At 40.6% G+C, this 13,756-nt stretch overlaps 1 protein-coding gene across 5 annotated transcripts in view; it reads right to left on the reverse strand.

Moving 5' to 3' along the window:
• Nucleotides 1-13,756, reverse strand: part of cacna2d3a (calcium channel, voltage-dependent, alpha 2/delta subunit 3a) — a 110,561-nt gene that overhangs the window by 71,212 nt on the left and 25,593 nt on the right. For all 5 annotated transcript variants that reach the window (XM_051426197.1, XM_051426196.1, XM_051426195.1 and 2 more), the window contains exon 4: nt 4,862-4,921. In XM_051426197.1, coding sequence (XP_051282157.1) covers nt 4,862-4,921 — 60 coding nt within the window. The remainder of the gene's footprint in view (nt 1-4,861; nt 4,922-13,756) is intronic.

Below are 13,756 nucleotides of genomic sequence, written 5' to 3' on the forward strand. Positions count from 1 at the left end.
TTTATGCTCTGTCAATTCAAAACACAATTAGCAAAGACAAATTAATGGCTGTGACATAATTTGCCAAGAGGTACTGAAAAACCTGCTTAACTAAGGATGAATAACAACACACAAACACGAATATAAACACAGACAAACACACACGCTAACATGGATGCAGAAAGATAGACAGGCAAACGCAACCTGTTATTTTATTCATTCTGATGACCAAGCTTGTGAAGCAGGGATTCATTTGTGACGGGTGATGGAACATGATGCGGAACCTCCCACATTTGGACAGGGACTTCTGATGTAAGTATTTCTGTCATTCCTTTATTTCCCATCGATGCTACTTGTTAATCACTTCAGTCAGCATAACTTTACCTGTCAGTCAGTTAGACCCTAAGCAAGCCAAACTCTAAAAGTGTGTATTGGGAACATTTGTTTTGTGGTGTATAATATTTTGCCACAGTATTACTGAAGGACCCACAGTTTACAGAAAGTATGCATTTGTGCTGTGTGCTGAAATGAGCGTAGGTACTGCATGCCAAGGGATCTGTGTTGTGGGTCTTCAGGTTTAGAAATTAAGCTCTGTAATGAAGTAACTCTGCATCATACACCAACTGCATCTGCCATTACATTAATCTCTGATTAAACTAGATGCTATTACTGTGGGCACACACCATGCCAACAAGCATCTGCCAGGTAAATGTAATTGTCATTATCATGTTCATTTTCTCCTCCTTAATCCCCTTTTCTTTCATCCTTTTTCCTCCCCTTCCTCTTCCTACTTTTGTTTATTTCCCATTCTCATATTTTTGGCATACCACGCACATAATACAGGTATGCTGGTATAATCTTCTTGTGTAGAGGTATTTTGGCCGGATAATGGTAACTCACTCTGTCCTAGACATTGTGAAACTCTACATTACAGTACAGGCTCTCTATCAGCCAGTATCAGCTCTGTAGCTATGTCATTAAAGCTGAAACAAAAGGACACTCACTTTTCTAGGCTCATCTCATCGCCGCCAAGTAATTACTGGCATAAAGCACCGCTGTGAGCCCACACAGTGTTACCGCCCCTCAAGCAGCATATGAAAACACAAACACACACTGACAAGCGTCACCGAGTGACACATACAAAGAGAGGCACAAACACATGTCCAAAAGAACATGCAAAATTGCCTTTATAGATGAATACATGACGAGCAAATACATGTATCTATGAAGGCAATTTTGTTTACATGCAAACTTGTGCATCAACAACCACACACAGTCACACACAACATGTACAGAAAGTAAGTTACATCAAGACATACAGAGTACACTAACAGATAAACCTGTACAGGGAACCGTACATTTACATATATATATATATATATATTTGGCAGTTTGCAACATCTCCCAATTTACTCTTTAGTAACCAATCAATTGTTGTGTTACTACGGTGTGTGTTAAGTTGTATTAAATGTTTCTTTAAACTGATAACAGACAGTGAATGTGTGTATCACTGTCAGGTGAAAAGAAGAGGGTCATAGTTTGCACTCACACACGCAAAGAAAAACTATTTTTGCCATGAAATGTTCTCTATTGGCTGGTCTCCTGGTGTATTTGCTGCTTCCGCCATGTTGAATTGCCATGTTTCTACAATTCAATTCAATTCAATTCAATTTTATTTGTATAGCGCCAATTCATAACAGAAGTTATCTCAGGACACTTTTCAAATAGAGCAGGTCTAGACCGAACTCTTTATAACATTATTTACAGTACAGTAGCCCAGAATGTACAAACCAAACACTGGCCCTAAATAGGGGCGTTTGCATTTTTCTCCATAGTATCTCCTTCATGCTTGAAGGGGAGGGTGAAGTGACTGAGTTGCAATTTGCAATTACACAGCTAGATACCACTAAATCCTACACACTGAATCTTTAAGTGCAAAATGTGAAATTTGATGAATGATTTGAAGCACTTGCTGATTCTTAGGGGCACTAAATCTCACCATGTTGTGTTTTCGACAGGCCTGTGACTAATGATTATTTTCTTCATCAAATAATCTGCCAATTATTTTCTGAGTGATTCATTGTTTGATCTTAAAAATGAAATCAAATATTGCAAAGCCCAGAGTGGCATGTTCAGCAGTCCAATACCAAAATATTAAATTTACAATGATATAACAACTGAAAAAGCTGTCCCCACATTAGCAAAGCTGGAAACAAAGAATGTTTGTGGTTTCTGCTTAAAAATGGGTTGAACAATTATTTTTATCATTAAAAAGTTGCCAATTAATTTTCACCAGTTATCCAGTTAATTATAAACCCAAAATAAATAGACCAACGCATGCCAAGTCCCGCTCCTCTTTGAAGCATTGTTAGTGTTACAGGGCGGGATTTTCCTTTAAAGCACAGAGGGGGAAATTGCAGAGCATGTGGACAATCAGGCAGGTGACCAAAAAATAAATAAAAAAAGGAAGAAAAAGAAGACGGGGGGCACTACGAGTGGAAGCAGTCAGTGGTTAAATTTAGTAATTGATCCTCCTTAATGGCCCATGATGGCAACAAACCTTAGGCCATTCACTGTAATGCCTTAAAGAGCTGACAGAGTAAACACATACTCACCGCCACAGGCAGAGACACAGGCACACATAACACACACGCCACAGACTTTATAAGTAGTTTAGCAGCAAATACTCCCAAGTCGGCTTAGCATCATATTTCCTCTTTAAAACTCAAGTTTCTGCTGTCGCTCCTCCTACTTTAATAAACTCTGTTCCGAGATGTGCACGATGCGCAGCGAACTCAAAACATCACAAGTGCTCTCTCTCTCTCTCTCTCTCTCTCTCCTTCTCTGGCTCACACACACACAACACACACACACACACACACACACACACACACACACACACACACACACACACACACACACACACACACACACACACACACACACACAATAAAGCTGCACTCTAAAAATTAAACCTGCTCAAATGGATTTGAGGCAGAAACATGCGAGCAGAGGCTGGGTTTGGGGGTGTGTATGCAGATATGATTAGCTGAATGTATTTGCCCAAGTTTGCAGAACTGAGGGTGGAACTCCCAGGGAATAGTTAAAAATGTGTTGAGGTTTTGAATAGGAATACGACGGTGATATAATACCATAAATAATTCACGATTTATGTTTCAAACTCAGGATGTGTTTGTCACACAGTAACTTCTGGCATAAAAACATGAGGATTAATTCACCTCTGACAAAATACAGAAGGTGCTTCCAACATACAATTTCAATCTTTAGTTGCTACTATTGTGTATCTGTACGCACAATTATGATGCCTTGAACTGAGCGGTATATTTGTACTACTGAGACATATGATTTGGACTACAAATACCCCAGGGTTTCCCCTTAAATATCCATCTCATCTGATTTTTTTATATATATTTTTGGGGCTTTTTATTGCCTTTATTATAGCGACAGCTGAAGTCAGACATACATTACTAACATGTATGTTTAGGCATCTGTAGCACCCAGGTTGTAAAAAAGAAGTTTCAGTGTAAGCAAGTTGTCAATATCTGTTTAAAGCAACTGATATGAACAAAACATGACTTGTAACAGCACTATGAAACACTGGATGCTGTCAGTGAAAAAAAATTGTGACCTTTGCCTCTTCACCTTCTGCCTTTAGCTACCAATATAGAAGAAAGATATGGGCAAAAACTAGTGAACATTGACATCTAGTACTAATGATGTGTTTCCCAGTTAGTACATACAAACAATTGAGGATCCATGGAAGGTATAGAACTTGTTGCCACAACATGATGATAGCCTATATATAAATTTTCTGAATTTAGAAACAAAGCAACTTGCTGGAAACCAGTAAAATTACTCTTTAGGAGTATATTTGTATGTGGCACATATCCTCACATTACCAAAACATTTTTTGTAAATGCATGTGAAACCAATCACCAGCATTGACAGAGCCTGACAAATGTTGGCACAATTCATTTAACAGCTATAAACATGCAGAAGGTAACGGTATGAGCGCTGTTAAATTCAGGACGTGTGCAAAACTATCCACTACCTTCCAGTACTTTACTAATTTAAAGTACAGATCACTATGTGCTATGCTAACAGTGAAGCTTCCTTCTTGAGATACTGAACATTTTTTACACATTACTTCCACAATGGCAAAAAAAAACAACTCCTCATGATCTCCTCATATGCTCTCAGACCTTCTGATTTGTTTTCCACCCCCCCACATCTCACTGATGACATCGCTCAGAAACCTGTCTATTTAGATTGCTAGAACTGGCTCAATGTGACATCTCATCATTATCCCTAGAGTCATTAAACAAGATGGATTGGACCCATGAATGCACAATAAATGATCACCAACAGATCAGGGATTGTGTGGATTTTTTGCTTGGTGTTAGTCGTACCCCAACCCTTATCAATTAAAAAAAAACAAAAAACAAAAAAAAACACTTACATGAATAGAATTTCGTTTTGTATGCATATTTTTCAGGACGTCTGCTCCTGTAGGACTGTAAATACCTGACAGTGGCAGGCCGAGACATATGCTGACAAAATGATTATAGAGAGATGTGGACTAACATACCCTTTTAAAGGAGACTGTTAAGCCTAGTCAAGCGAAACAGACAACAGAACAAGACTCCTAATGCCTTTTCTCCCTGTTTCTCCCCTGATGTGTTTACAGAGGCCCTTGTCATTTGCTGGGCCTTTTCTCTCACTGACGCTCAATCTCAGAAGCGGATAAATTATTTTCAGCATGATTTAATTAATGAGCTTACAAGAACAGGGAGTGAACACGTTGACTGCAGTAATCTTTGTGTGTTCAGAATGTAGATCCAGAGGACACATATACACATACCTGTAGGTTTGGATCCTCCTCGTGCTGTAGGTGGGCTTCCTCTGCCGCCTCTACTAGTCTCTAGAGGAGGAGAGAGGAGAGAAGAAGGGAGGAAGGAAATGGGAGGGAGATGTGTAATAGTTTTAGTACAAAAGTGAATTGATTAGTGGGTCAAAAAATAATAGGCAGAGAAACATCCATGCAGAAAGTAGCTTTACAACGGGCTTTAGAAGTACCCCTTAGCACTAGAGCAACACTTCTGTACAACCCCTAAGGACACACACACACACACACATACATACAGACACAGATAGCAGACCGACATTTGGCCATCTTGTGAAAAGAGGCTATTTTCATAAATGGTTCAGCAGTAGAGGTAATGACTGCCTCAGGTTCTTTGGACACTACCACAACAAACTCCATCATCAGCTCATGCTGTTTTACACACACACACACACACACACACACACACACACACACACACACACACACACACACACAAACACACTTCATCATCGCCCTCTTGCTGCTACCGTCTGCTGTGTGTGCCTGTAGGGTGATGCGGGTATCTGTGTGCCTTTGACTCAACATTATCCTCTCTCTCTCTCTCTCTCTCTCTCTCTCTCTCTCTCTCTCTCTCTCTCTCCTCTTTTTTGTCTAAAGCAGGCAACATGTCATTGTCATCATTCTCAAATGAAAGATAATCATGGAAATATTTTACTTGTGTGGTCTATTTTAAAGTAAAGTTCTCCCTGCTTTATGACTTGCATCTTTTGTGCAGTGGCAAACCGCAGAGAGAAATATTACAGTGTAATATGAACCAGAATCCAACCTTCATGCTCAGGATACAGTATGTGGATGGTTTTCTTGTGAAGCACATCTCATTCAAGTCAATAATAACGCAATGCATTTTTTAATGCATAAGTGTGTGTTTTGTGTGCAAACACAAAAAAGTGTGTGCATGTGTGACAGAGATAAATATTAGGGATTTATTAGGGATTATTTTTTATAAATTAATGTGTCATGATTTTTCTCAAATAATAAATGTTTTGTTCTGCATCAACAATTAATCGATTATTTTAATAAATGAAAATAGTGAAAAATAATTCATTTCACAATTATTGTATAAAAACAGCAAAAAGCAGCAAATCCTCACTATTGAGAAAACAGCACATATTTACTATTCAGCAATAGTAAATATGTGTGTGTTATGTGTACCCATAGGAGTTTTGTTTTCACAGCCTGCACATATCCCACACAGAAACATACAGATATATATATATATATATATATATATATGTATATGGACACACATATTATTATTCTACTGTATATCTTTACAAACATGGTCCACAAGGCGGTTTGTTTGGAGTTGCTATGGCAGAAGGCATCAAGCTCCTGCCAAAGCAAGCTATTTCCATTTTAAAGTCCTATATCTGCGAGGGACTGAGGGGCCGATAAGCGTCATTTGCTATTATGCGTGTAAGACGTGTCACGGCTCTGTCGATCATGTTTGAAAGATTGGGGGTAGATGGTTATGGAGGCATTTTGTGTGATGCTGGTGACTTTGATGATTTGTTTGGGACCAGCACAATATTATGGGTTAAATCATGCTTTGTAACGCAACAGGAGGTGGGGTTTCTGTATGAGTTTGTTGTCTTATAATGAGCAAGTGGCAACCTCAGTAGCTGGCAAATGAAGCCAACACGGAAGTAACAAAAACTGCAGTTCCCCGAACGGCCACTTGAGGCTGGCTACAGACGTGGGTCAATCTACGTAAGGCCCTATTTTAAAATGCCCAACTTTACAGCAGGAGTAAATATGTTTACAACCTGGACCAAAAGCTGCTTCGGTCTCTACAGCTTAATTCCCGTTCATGACAGCTGTACAGGAGGTTGAATTTTTATATAACTCACACGTTTAAATCACATCAAGGCTTAGTTAGTTATAGTTAGTTAATTATGCATAAGTTATGCATAATTAAGGGCATGACTGAAGGTGTTGACCTGTGCCATGAGGGGCTTTGGTGTTGCTAATGATGGTTGAACTTGTAACTGCCTGAAACTGTGCTCAGTAAAAAAAAAAAAAAAATATTACGCTAATAATGGCTGGCAAACAGCGGCATTTCAAACAGGCTAAAGGTGAAGGTGAAGGACTTGATGGAAGGTTTTTGGGCCTGAGTAACAGCTTGACTCACAGGGATCTCTCTCTCACTCTCACACACACACACACACACACACACACACACACACACACACACACACACACACACACACAAGCACTTATTTCTACTTCCAACTGTGATGCACATGGTATGTTCTCATAGCAAGTAATTTCTCTCATTCACAGCTGGTCCTGGTGTCTATGAGTTTTGGTAATGCACTTCCATTTCGCATTTCCATTCAAATGGCTTTACCCGTAAAACTACTGCAATCAGCCGGCTTATTTCAGCTGAGCCATGTGTGAGGTTGTGTGTGTGTTGTGCTGCCACTGTGTGTGCAGGCAGGCTGTTTTGGGAAGTGAACACTGTAATCTAGAGCCTGGCCAATCATTTCCTTCACCATAGCAACACACCTGGCCACTGCATATCGTTGCATATCATTCTGTGCTGGTTCCGTTCGGCTATTGATTCATGTTTGTTCTGCTTCCTTCCTTCCTGGTCTGACGGAGAACAGCAGAAGACACAGTGGATGCCTCTGTGTCCTCTCTTGCCTGGACATCTTCAGATCTTCTTTGAAATCAAACAAGAAACTCTTATTCCTGTGTATATATCTGTGTGTGCATCCGGGCATGGAGAGACAAAATATCGGCCAGGTCCTTCTGCTGGAAATCCACAACAAAAGCATGCTCTAGGAACAAACAAAGATAAGGATGATGGTATAAAGGGAGGATGAGAGAGGAATGAGAGAATAACATTCTCTAAAGGTCTGAATGCTTAGCCTCACACTCCCAGCGAAATGTCAGACGCCGCCTGTGAAAGCAGCGTCGATAGAAACACACTTTTCAGCATTTGTGAGTGGGTGATGGTGTGTATTTTTGTGTGCATGCTTGAGTGTTAATGTTTTTCTCAGTTGACACGTGTTAAGATATTAGCCCTTTGACCTATTCTGTCTCGCAGCCGCTTTTGCAAATGTCAATCATTGTATGTGAGAGTATGCAATTATGTCAGTGTGTGCGTGATGAACTCTGTAATCTGAAATTGAATTTGAGTACATGTATGTACGGCATGTGTGTTTGTGTATCTATCAATATGCAGTTGTGAGATGGCCTGTGAAATATATAATTTCTCTCACCTATGACTGAAAGTCTGTTAATTTGTCATATGTGTAGATAGGAAAAACAAAAACGACTGCCTTTAATTAAAAAAAAGTGTAAAAAATTACACAACATTACGTCTTAATCATACATGGCCAACAATAATTTAATCTCTGCTGCACTCTGCTGAACATTTAAACACTTGATTCCCACATGCGGATAATCTATTCTGGCATATCATTCATGTAGTGTAACTTACCATGCAGGAAGATGGGAGTTAAAGCTCTAGGGTAAAAATAACTTGCATAGTAGCAGGGAGTTTTTCAATTGGAAAAACAGATTAGAGATAAGTAGGTACAACTCACTCCTGTGAATTTCAATTCCGGCATATCACGAGAATGAACACTCCAGGTGGTGTGTTTGTCTTTGTGTGCATGTTGTGTTGCTGTGGGCGTACGCTAATGTGTGAGCTGCATGTCTGCGTGTGTTTGCGTGTGTCTCGCATATATTCAAATGAGCCTGCCATGTCTCTTTGTCAATAGGTGGTCCTGCCAAAGTGTATGATGCAGTTTTAAAAAGAGAGAGGAAATGACTTCCTTTTTTTTTTGCTCAAGTCATTCTGCCGAGGCTCAGGCTCGGTACGAGATGACAGCAATAATTAAACTGACACAGTCAGAGAGGCAGGCCCTGTTGTCTCCCCGAAAACAGACACACAGGCTCATGCACAAACGCACACATTCACGAGCCTTCACTGTAGCTGACAGGGTAAAAGCTGAACACACAGAGCTAACAAGACTTGCCGTGGTGACTGGATTAGATTTGTTAGCGCTAGAAGAAGAGTCTGGCATCTCTACCTGATTACAGATCCCTGATGTGTTTCTGCGGGTCTCTGTCTTCACTACAGAGCTTTGATTCTCAGCACAAACCTGATTAGGCCCAACCCAACTGGTCTCGTCCGGGTCAGGCTCCATTTTCTCTTAATTCCCCCAGGCTCATTTTATTTGTCGATTTGTTTTTGGCCTAAATCAAACCACAGGAAGCAATGTGTTGTGTTAACAAGTTCACATCTAGCCCCTGTTGCTTTTCCAGTGCTTCCTGTGATACTCGGAAGCTGTCAGGTTGGCTCAGGTGATGTATATTAACACAGAAAACCATGCCTACGAGGAAGAAATTGGTATGATGTCCTAACAGAGAGAAATGTCTGAGGTACAGAAGAAATGTATTGAAATGTATGTGTGTTTGGGTGTCCTTGTGTCCCTGTCTTTGGTTCTGACAACCAACTTTTCTGAACCTGAACAAAATCTTACTTTCCTAATTTTGCCCCAGTTCCCTTGCGTGAGTTGAAGCAATCTCTTCCCCCTCAATTAAACACAATTTCCGTTCATATTTCATCATTTTTCCACCCGCCCCCTTCCTCCCGCCCAGTCCATTTCTCTGACATTTGCACTCATCTACCCCCTTTCATTATCTGACATCCTGTGATTATGATTTGCCTGACAAAGGATTCAGCTTGTTTACACTTTCAAAAGTTCATAAACGATCCCCCTCATTTAGCTGTCAACTTGATTGGCCTATTGTTCTTGCGCTGTACTTTCTGTGCGGTACGGTTCCCGACGGTTGAAGCCACTGACCTTAACAAATTCCTATCCATTATGAATGCAACACTAAAGCCCTGAAAGTTAGTGAAAGCTGTCATATATAGCTGAGCTATAACAACTGCTGTCAGAGAAGCAGAGGAGGGGTGGACAGGGGTCACATACATTATTGACTGGTAGCGGAAGTCTTGGACTTTTTTTAAGCAGTACATTAAGCCTTGCCTCGGCACATTCGCTCCACCAAGGGGAGGGGAGGGCAGTGGCCTGAATCTGAATGTTCTCCTGAGGTAACCAAGAACGAGACTGCAGTTCTAAATAGACTCACAAGAAAACATTCCCAGTGGTGCTGCGTGATGTTGGTTCAGCATGCATTTGTAGTTTGGATTCAAACTTTACTTTTCTTTTTCCCCATATAATCATCTTTTGGCGTTACAATTTGTTGAGGACATCTGAACATTTCTCCCTAAAAATAGCACAGTTGCTATTTAATAAACAACTTATCAACAGCGCCCCAAATGAATCAGATCAGCTGCATTTATCAGCTCTGCCTGCATGTGTAGACAATAGCTTTAATACTTCTTCTCACACCTAAATATGTTTGTACCTTTAACATGTCTATAGGTGTGACCATACACAAATAAAGTAAACATGTAATGAGGTAATGCACTTGAACAACTTCCTTGGCTGTAAAAAATAAATGCTAACTAAGCCTTGGCCTACTGGATCAGGGCAGGTCCTATGGGTCTCAGTTCTGCCAGAGGCCTGATCCATCGAGGGCTGAGCTGATCTGAGCGGGATTGGCTGGGGTCAGTCCATCAATAGCATTGGGGACAGCAATTAATATTGTCAAACCAGCCAGGGAAGAGTTGCAGCATCAACAAAATGTTAAAGTGCTCTGTGACACTTTGCTTCCTCTGTTTTGCACATTTATATTGGATACAAGCCAAGTAGACAGAGCAAGGTGGAGAGACAGATACAAAGGGAAAGTGAAAGAGAGAGGCAAAGATGGAGGGAGGGAAGGAGGGGAGTAGTGGGCTTTGAAACATCAAGTCCCAATAATCAATACTTGACAAGTTTTCAGCAGTTCTGCTGACTGAAAGGGAATATGAAGTGCTGAACCCAGCACTGCCATTCCTCTCTCCTATGTCTCATACTGTCACTTTCTTCACACTTTCTTCCCTTTTATTTCATGCTCAGACTGAACTTTTGACTAATCGTTTTTCTTGACATTTACCTTTCCCATCCCTCCTGCCTATATCCCCATTTCATCATTCTAGAAAACAATTCCATCTCTTTGATTTCTTGGTGACAGAAAAACAACCAGAGAGAAGGGGAAGGAAGAGACTATTGCTGTCCTGACATCCACTGGCTGTCTCTGCCTTGTCATTAGTAGCCATCACTCTTAACAGACACTCATGCACAGACAGACACACAGACGTGGCAATGATCTGAGACTGAGGACAGCTAATGAAATGAGGGAAATGAGGGGAGCAGTGCTGTGAGCTCAGCGTGACAGTGTGGTATGTCAGTGAGGAGAGCAGACAGGAGGAAAGGGCAGGAGAAGACTGCAGGGCCGGACCACACGATTATAAGCCCTATCAGAACTACACACTAACAGATGTGCTTTCATATGTCTGCAATAAGTGATCAACAAATGGGTTGTTCTGTTTTCCTCACTTTTTATAAGAGAGAAGTTCATATGAGACAAAAGTTTGAAAAATTATATTGGTTACAATCATCTTTTTTGTGTGGATTTTCAATCTTTGCACCCACACCTACTGAAGTATCCACCTGGATGTGAGTGAATATATCAGATCGGTGTGTGCTGATGGGTAGGCAGTAACATTCCTCAATTTAACACATAAAACAAACATAAATGCTATATTTCTACCCTGTTATCTACATAGTTTGACTGGACCTCTTTTAATTATGTCACCTCGCGGCACCCTCTTCTGCGACGGTGTAATGGCGGCCGACTTAGCGCCACTAACTAATTATCTCGATGAGCCCAACTCAAAATATTTGCATAAAAGCAGTGGATTAAAATGCACTTTAACAGGCATTTCTTTTCTCCAATTTTTTTTAACTTTGGTTCAAATCTGCATTACATTTGGATGGAAATTTGTCTATGGTTTACTTTAACGTGGATCTTATTTTTGTAGTTTAGGCCAAACTTGAAACTGGAAAGTAGTCTGTGATGGGTTTCACCATTTGTCTTCATTTTCCCCATATTTGTCCATGTTTGTAAATTTGGCTAACCATGAGGTTTGATTGTCTGATTGCTGGTATTCTGTCAGACTTCTTTTAAGCAATGTTGTCGTGTGCTCAGCAATTAAATTGGAATGATATCATTACCAACAGAAATGACAGCCAAAACTGTAAAAATAAGACCAAAGTTATAATAAACCAGAATTTTCCAATAAATGTTCATCTTAATTTAAATCAACTCCTGCAGAGGACAAGTTGTTTCACATTGCTAAAATTTGTGTTTCATATTCACTGTGCATGTCAGCAAATGAAAATGAAAGTTAATGGGAGGTTTTTGCTGGAAGAGAAATTTCATTTAAAGTCCTGTGTGTACCTTTTATTTTTAACATACACCCATGCAGACTTCCTCTACTCTACACTGGTAATCATGTTGAGGACTACAGAGGCGTAGCTGCCACAGGTAAATGATATCAGCAGGTACAGAGCATGCAGAGACCGAATGCCATTACAGGAGAAACAGCCCTAGCAGCAACGCATCCACTCTGCTTTGAAGTGCATTTGTCACATGAAACACAGCCGTGCTTGACTTCAAAGAGGGCATTACAATAGCTCCACGCCTTTCAACTTTGATAACAACATGCTCGCTGTTTCTTTAACCGTCTGCTGTCGCCACAGTTTCCAGCCAGCAGACAAGCTTTTTTTTTTTTCAGAAGAGATAGAAAGAGGAGACGAGAGGAGAGGAAAGGAAAGGAGAGGAGCTGCTGTCTGCTAGACATTGATAATATCCCACCAACTTGGGAACTGATGAAGGTAAGAGCAATTAAAAAGTAACAATGGTGAGCTAATATGCCCACGAATAAAATACACAAATACACATACGATAGACTGATGGCACACACACACACAAGCTACAAAAGGAGGACAGACACGCGCAGCAACCTTTGCGAGCACATGTTTACTTTGAAACACTGTTTGATTTGCCTTTTTTATCTTATCTATAATAGTGGAGTTGCAATTAAATTGGCTGAAGCAACTAAAAGCCACAACTGCTCTTGCCTAAAGTTTCCTTTTCTGTCAGACAGAGGAGGCTGTGCACAATAATGTGGAGATGATAAGGGAGAGGGGACGGAGACACGAACACAATCAAACACCAATTCTAAATGCAATTACACACACATACTCAATCCTGATTACAAACACACCCACAAACAATACCACACCCAAAACCTGCAGGAAGCTTAAATACTATGAATTAAGCTTATAAACATATTCTCTACCATATAATTTCCCTTTCTCTCAGTCAAACCCATTATCTTAACAACACAAGAATGAATGCATAAACACTGTCTCACCTAAACACACTTAAAAAGAATGACATCAACTAGCATACACACATATTTACAGGTGCACCCTTTACAGCAGAAGCGGCTGTCTCACAGCAGGTGGCGGCGAGTGATAAAGAGGGGGGGAATCGACGTGGAGACGGTTAGATAAAACCATGTTGATGGACAGGGGAAGGCGCCGACGCGGAAATTGAATCGCTGAAGCGCCACATATACTTTAGCAAAAAAGCTGAGAGATGGGAAGAGGTGGAGTCGAGAGGGGAGAGACAGACAAAGGAGCCAGGGATGCTTAAGGACAGCTGCAGGACTGCACACTAGGCCAGACAGATGAGAGTTTGGGTAATAAAAGCAGAGACAAATTGGAGAAAGATGGAAAAGAAGAGGGAAAGGGACTTATGGACACTAACATTTCATCACAAAGCAAAACTGTCAGCGTTGAAAACGAGAAAGGTTGAGGTGAAGTGGACTCCTGATGGCAGCTGAAGCGGGTTATATTCTCCATGGACATAAGCATG

This window comes from Dicentrarchus labrax, unplaced genomic scaffold, assembly GCF_905237075.1.
Source record: "Dicentrarchus labrax unplaced genomic scaffold, dlabrax2021, whole genome shotgun sequence".
NCBI lineage: Eukaryota > Metazoa > Chordata > Actinopteri > Moronidae > Dicentrarchus > Dicentrarchus labrax.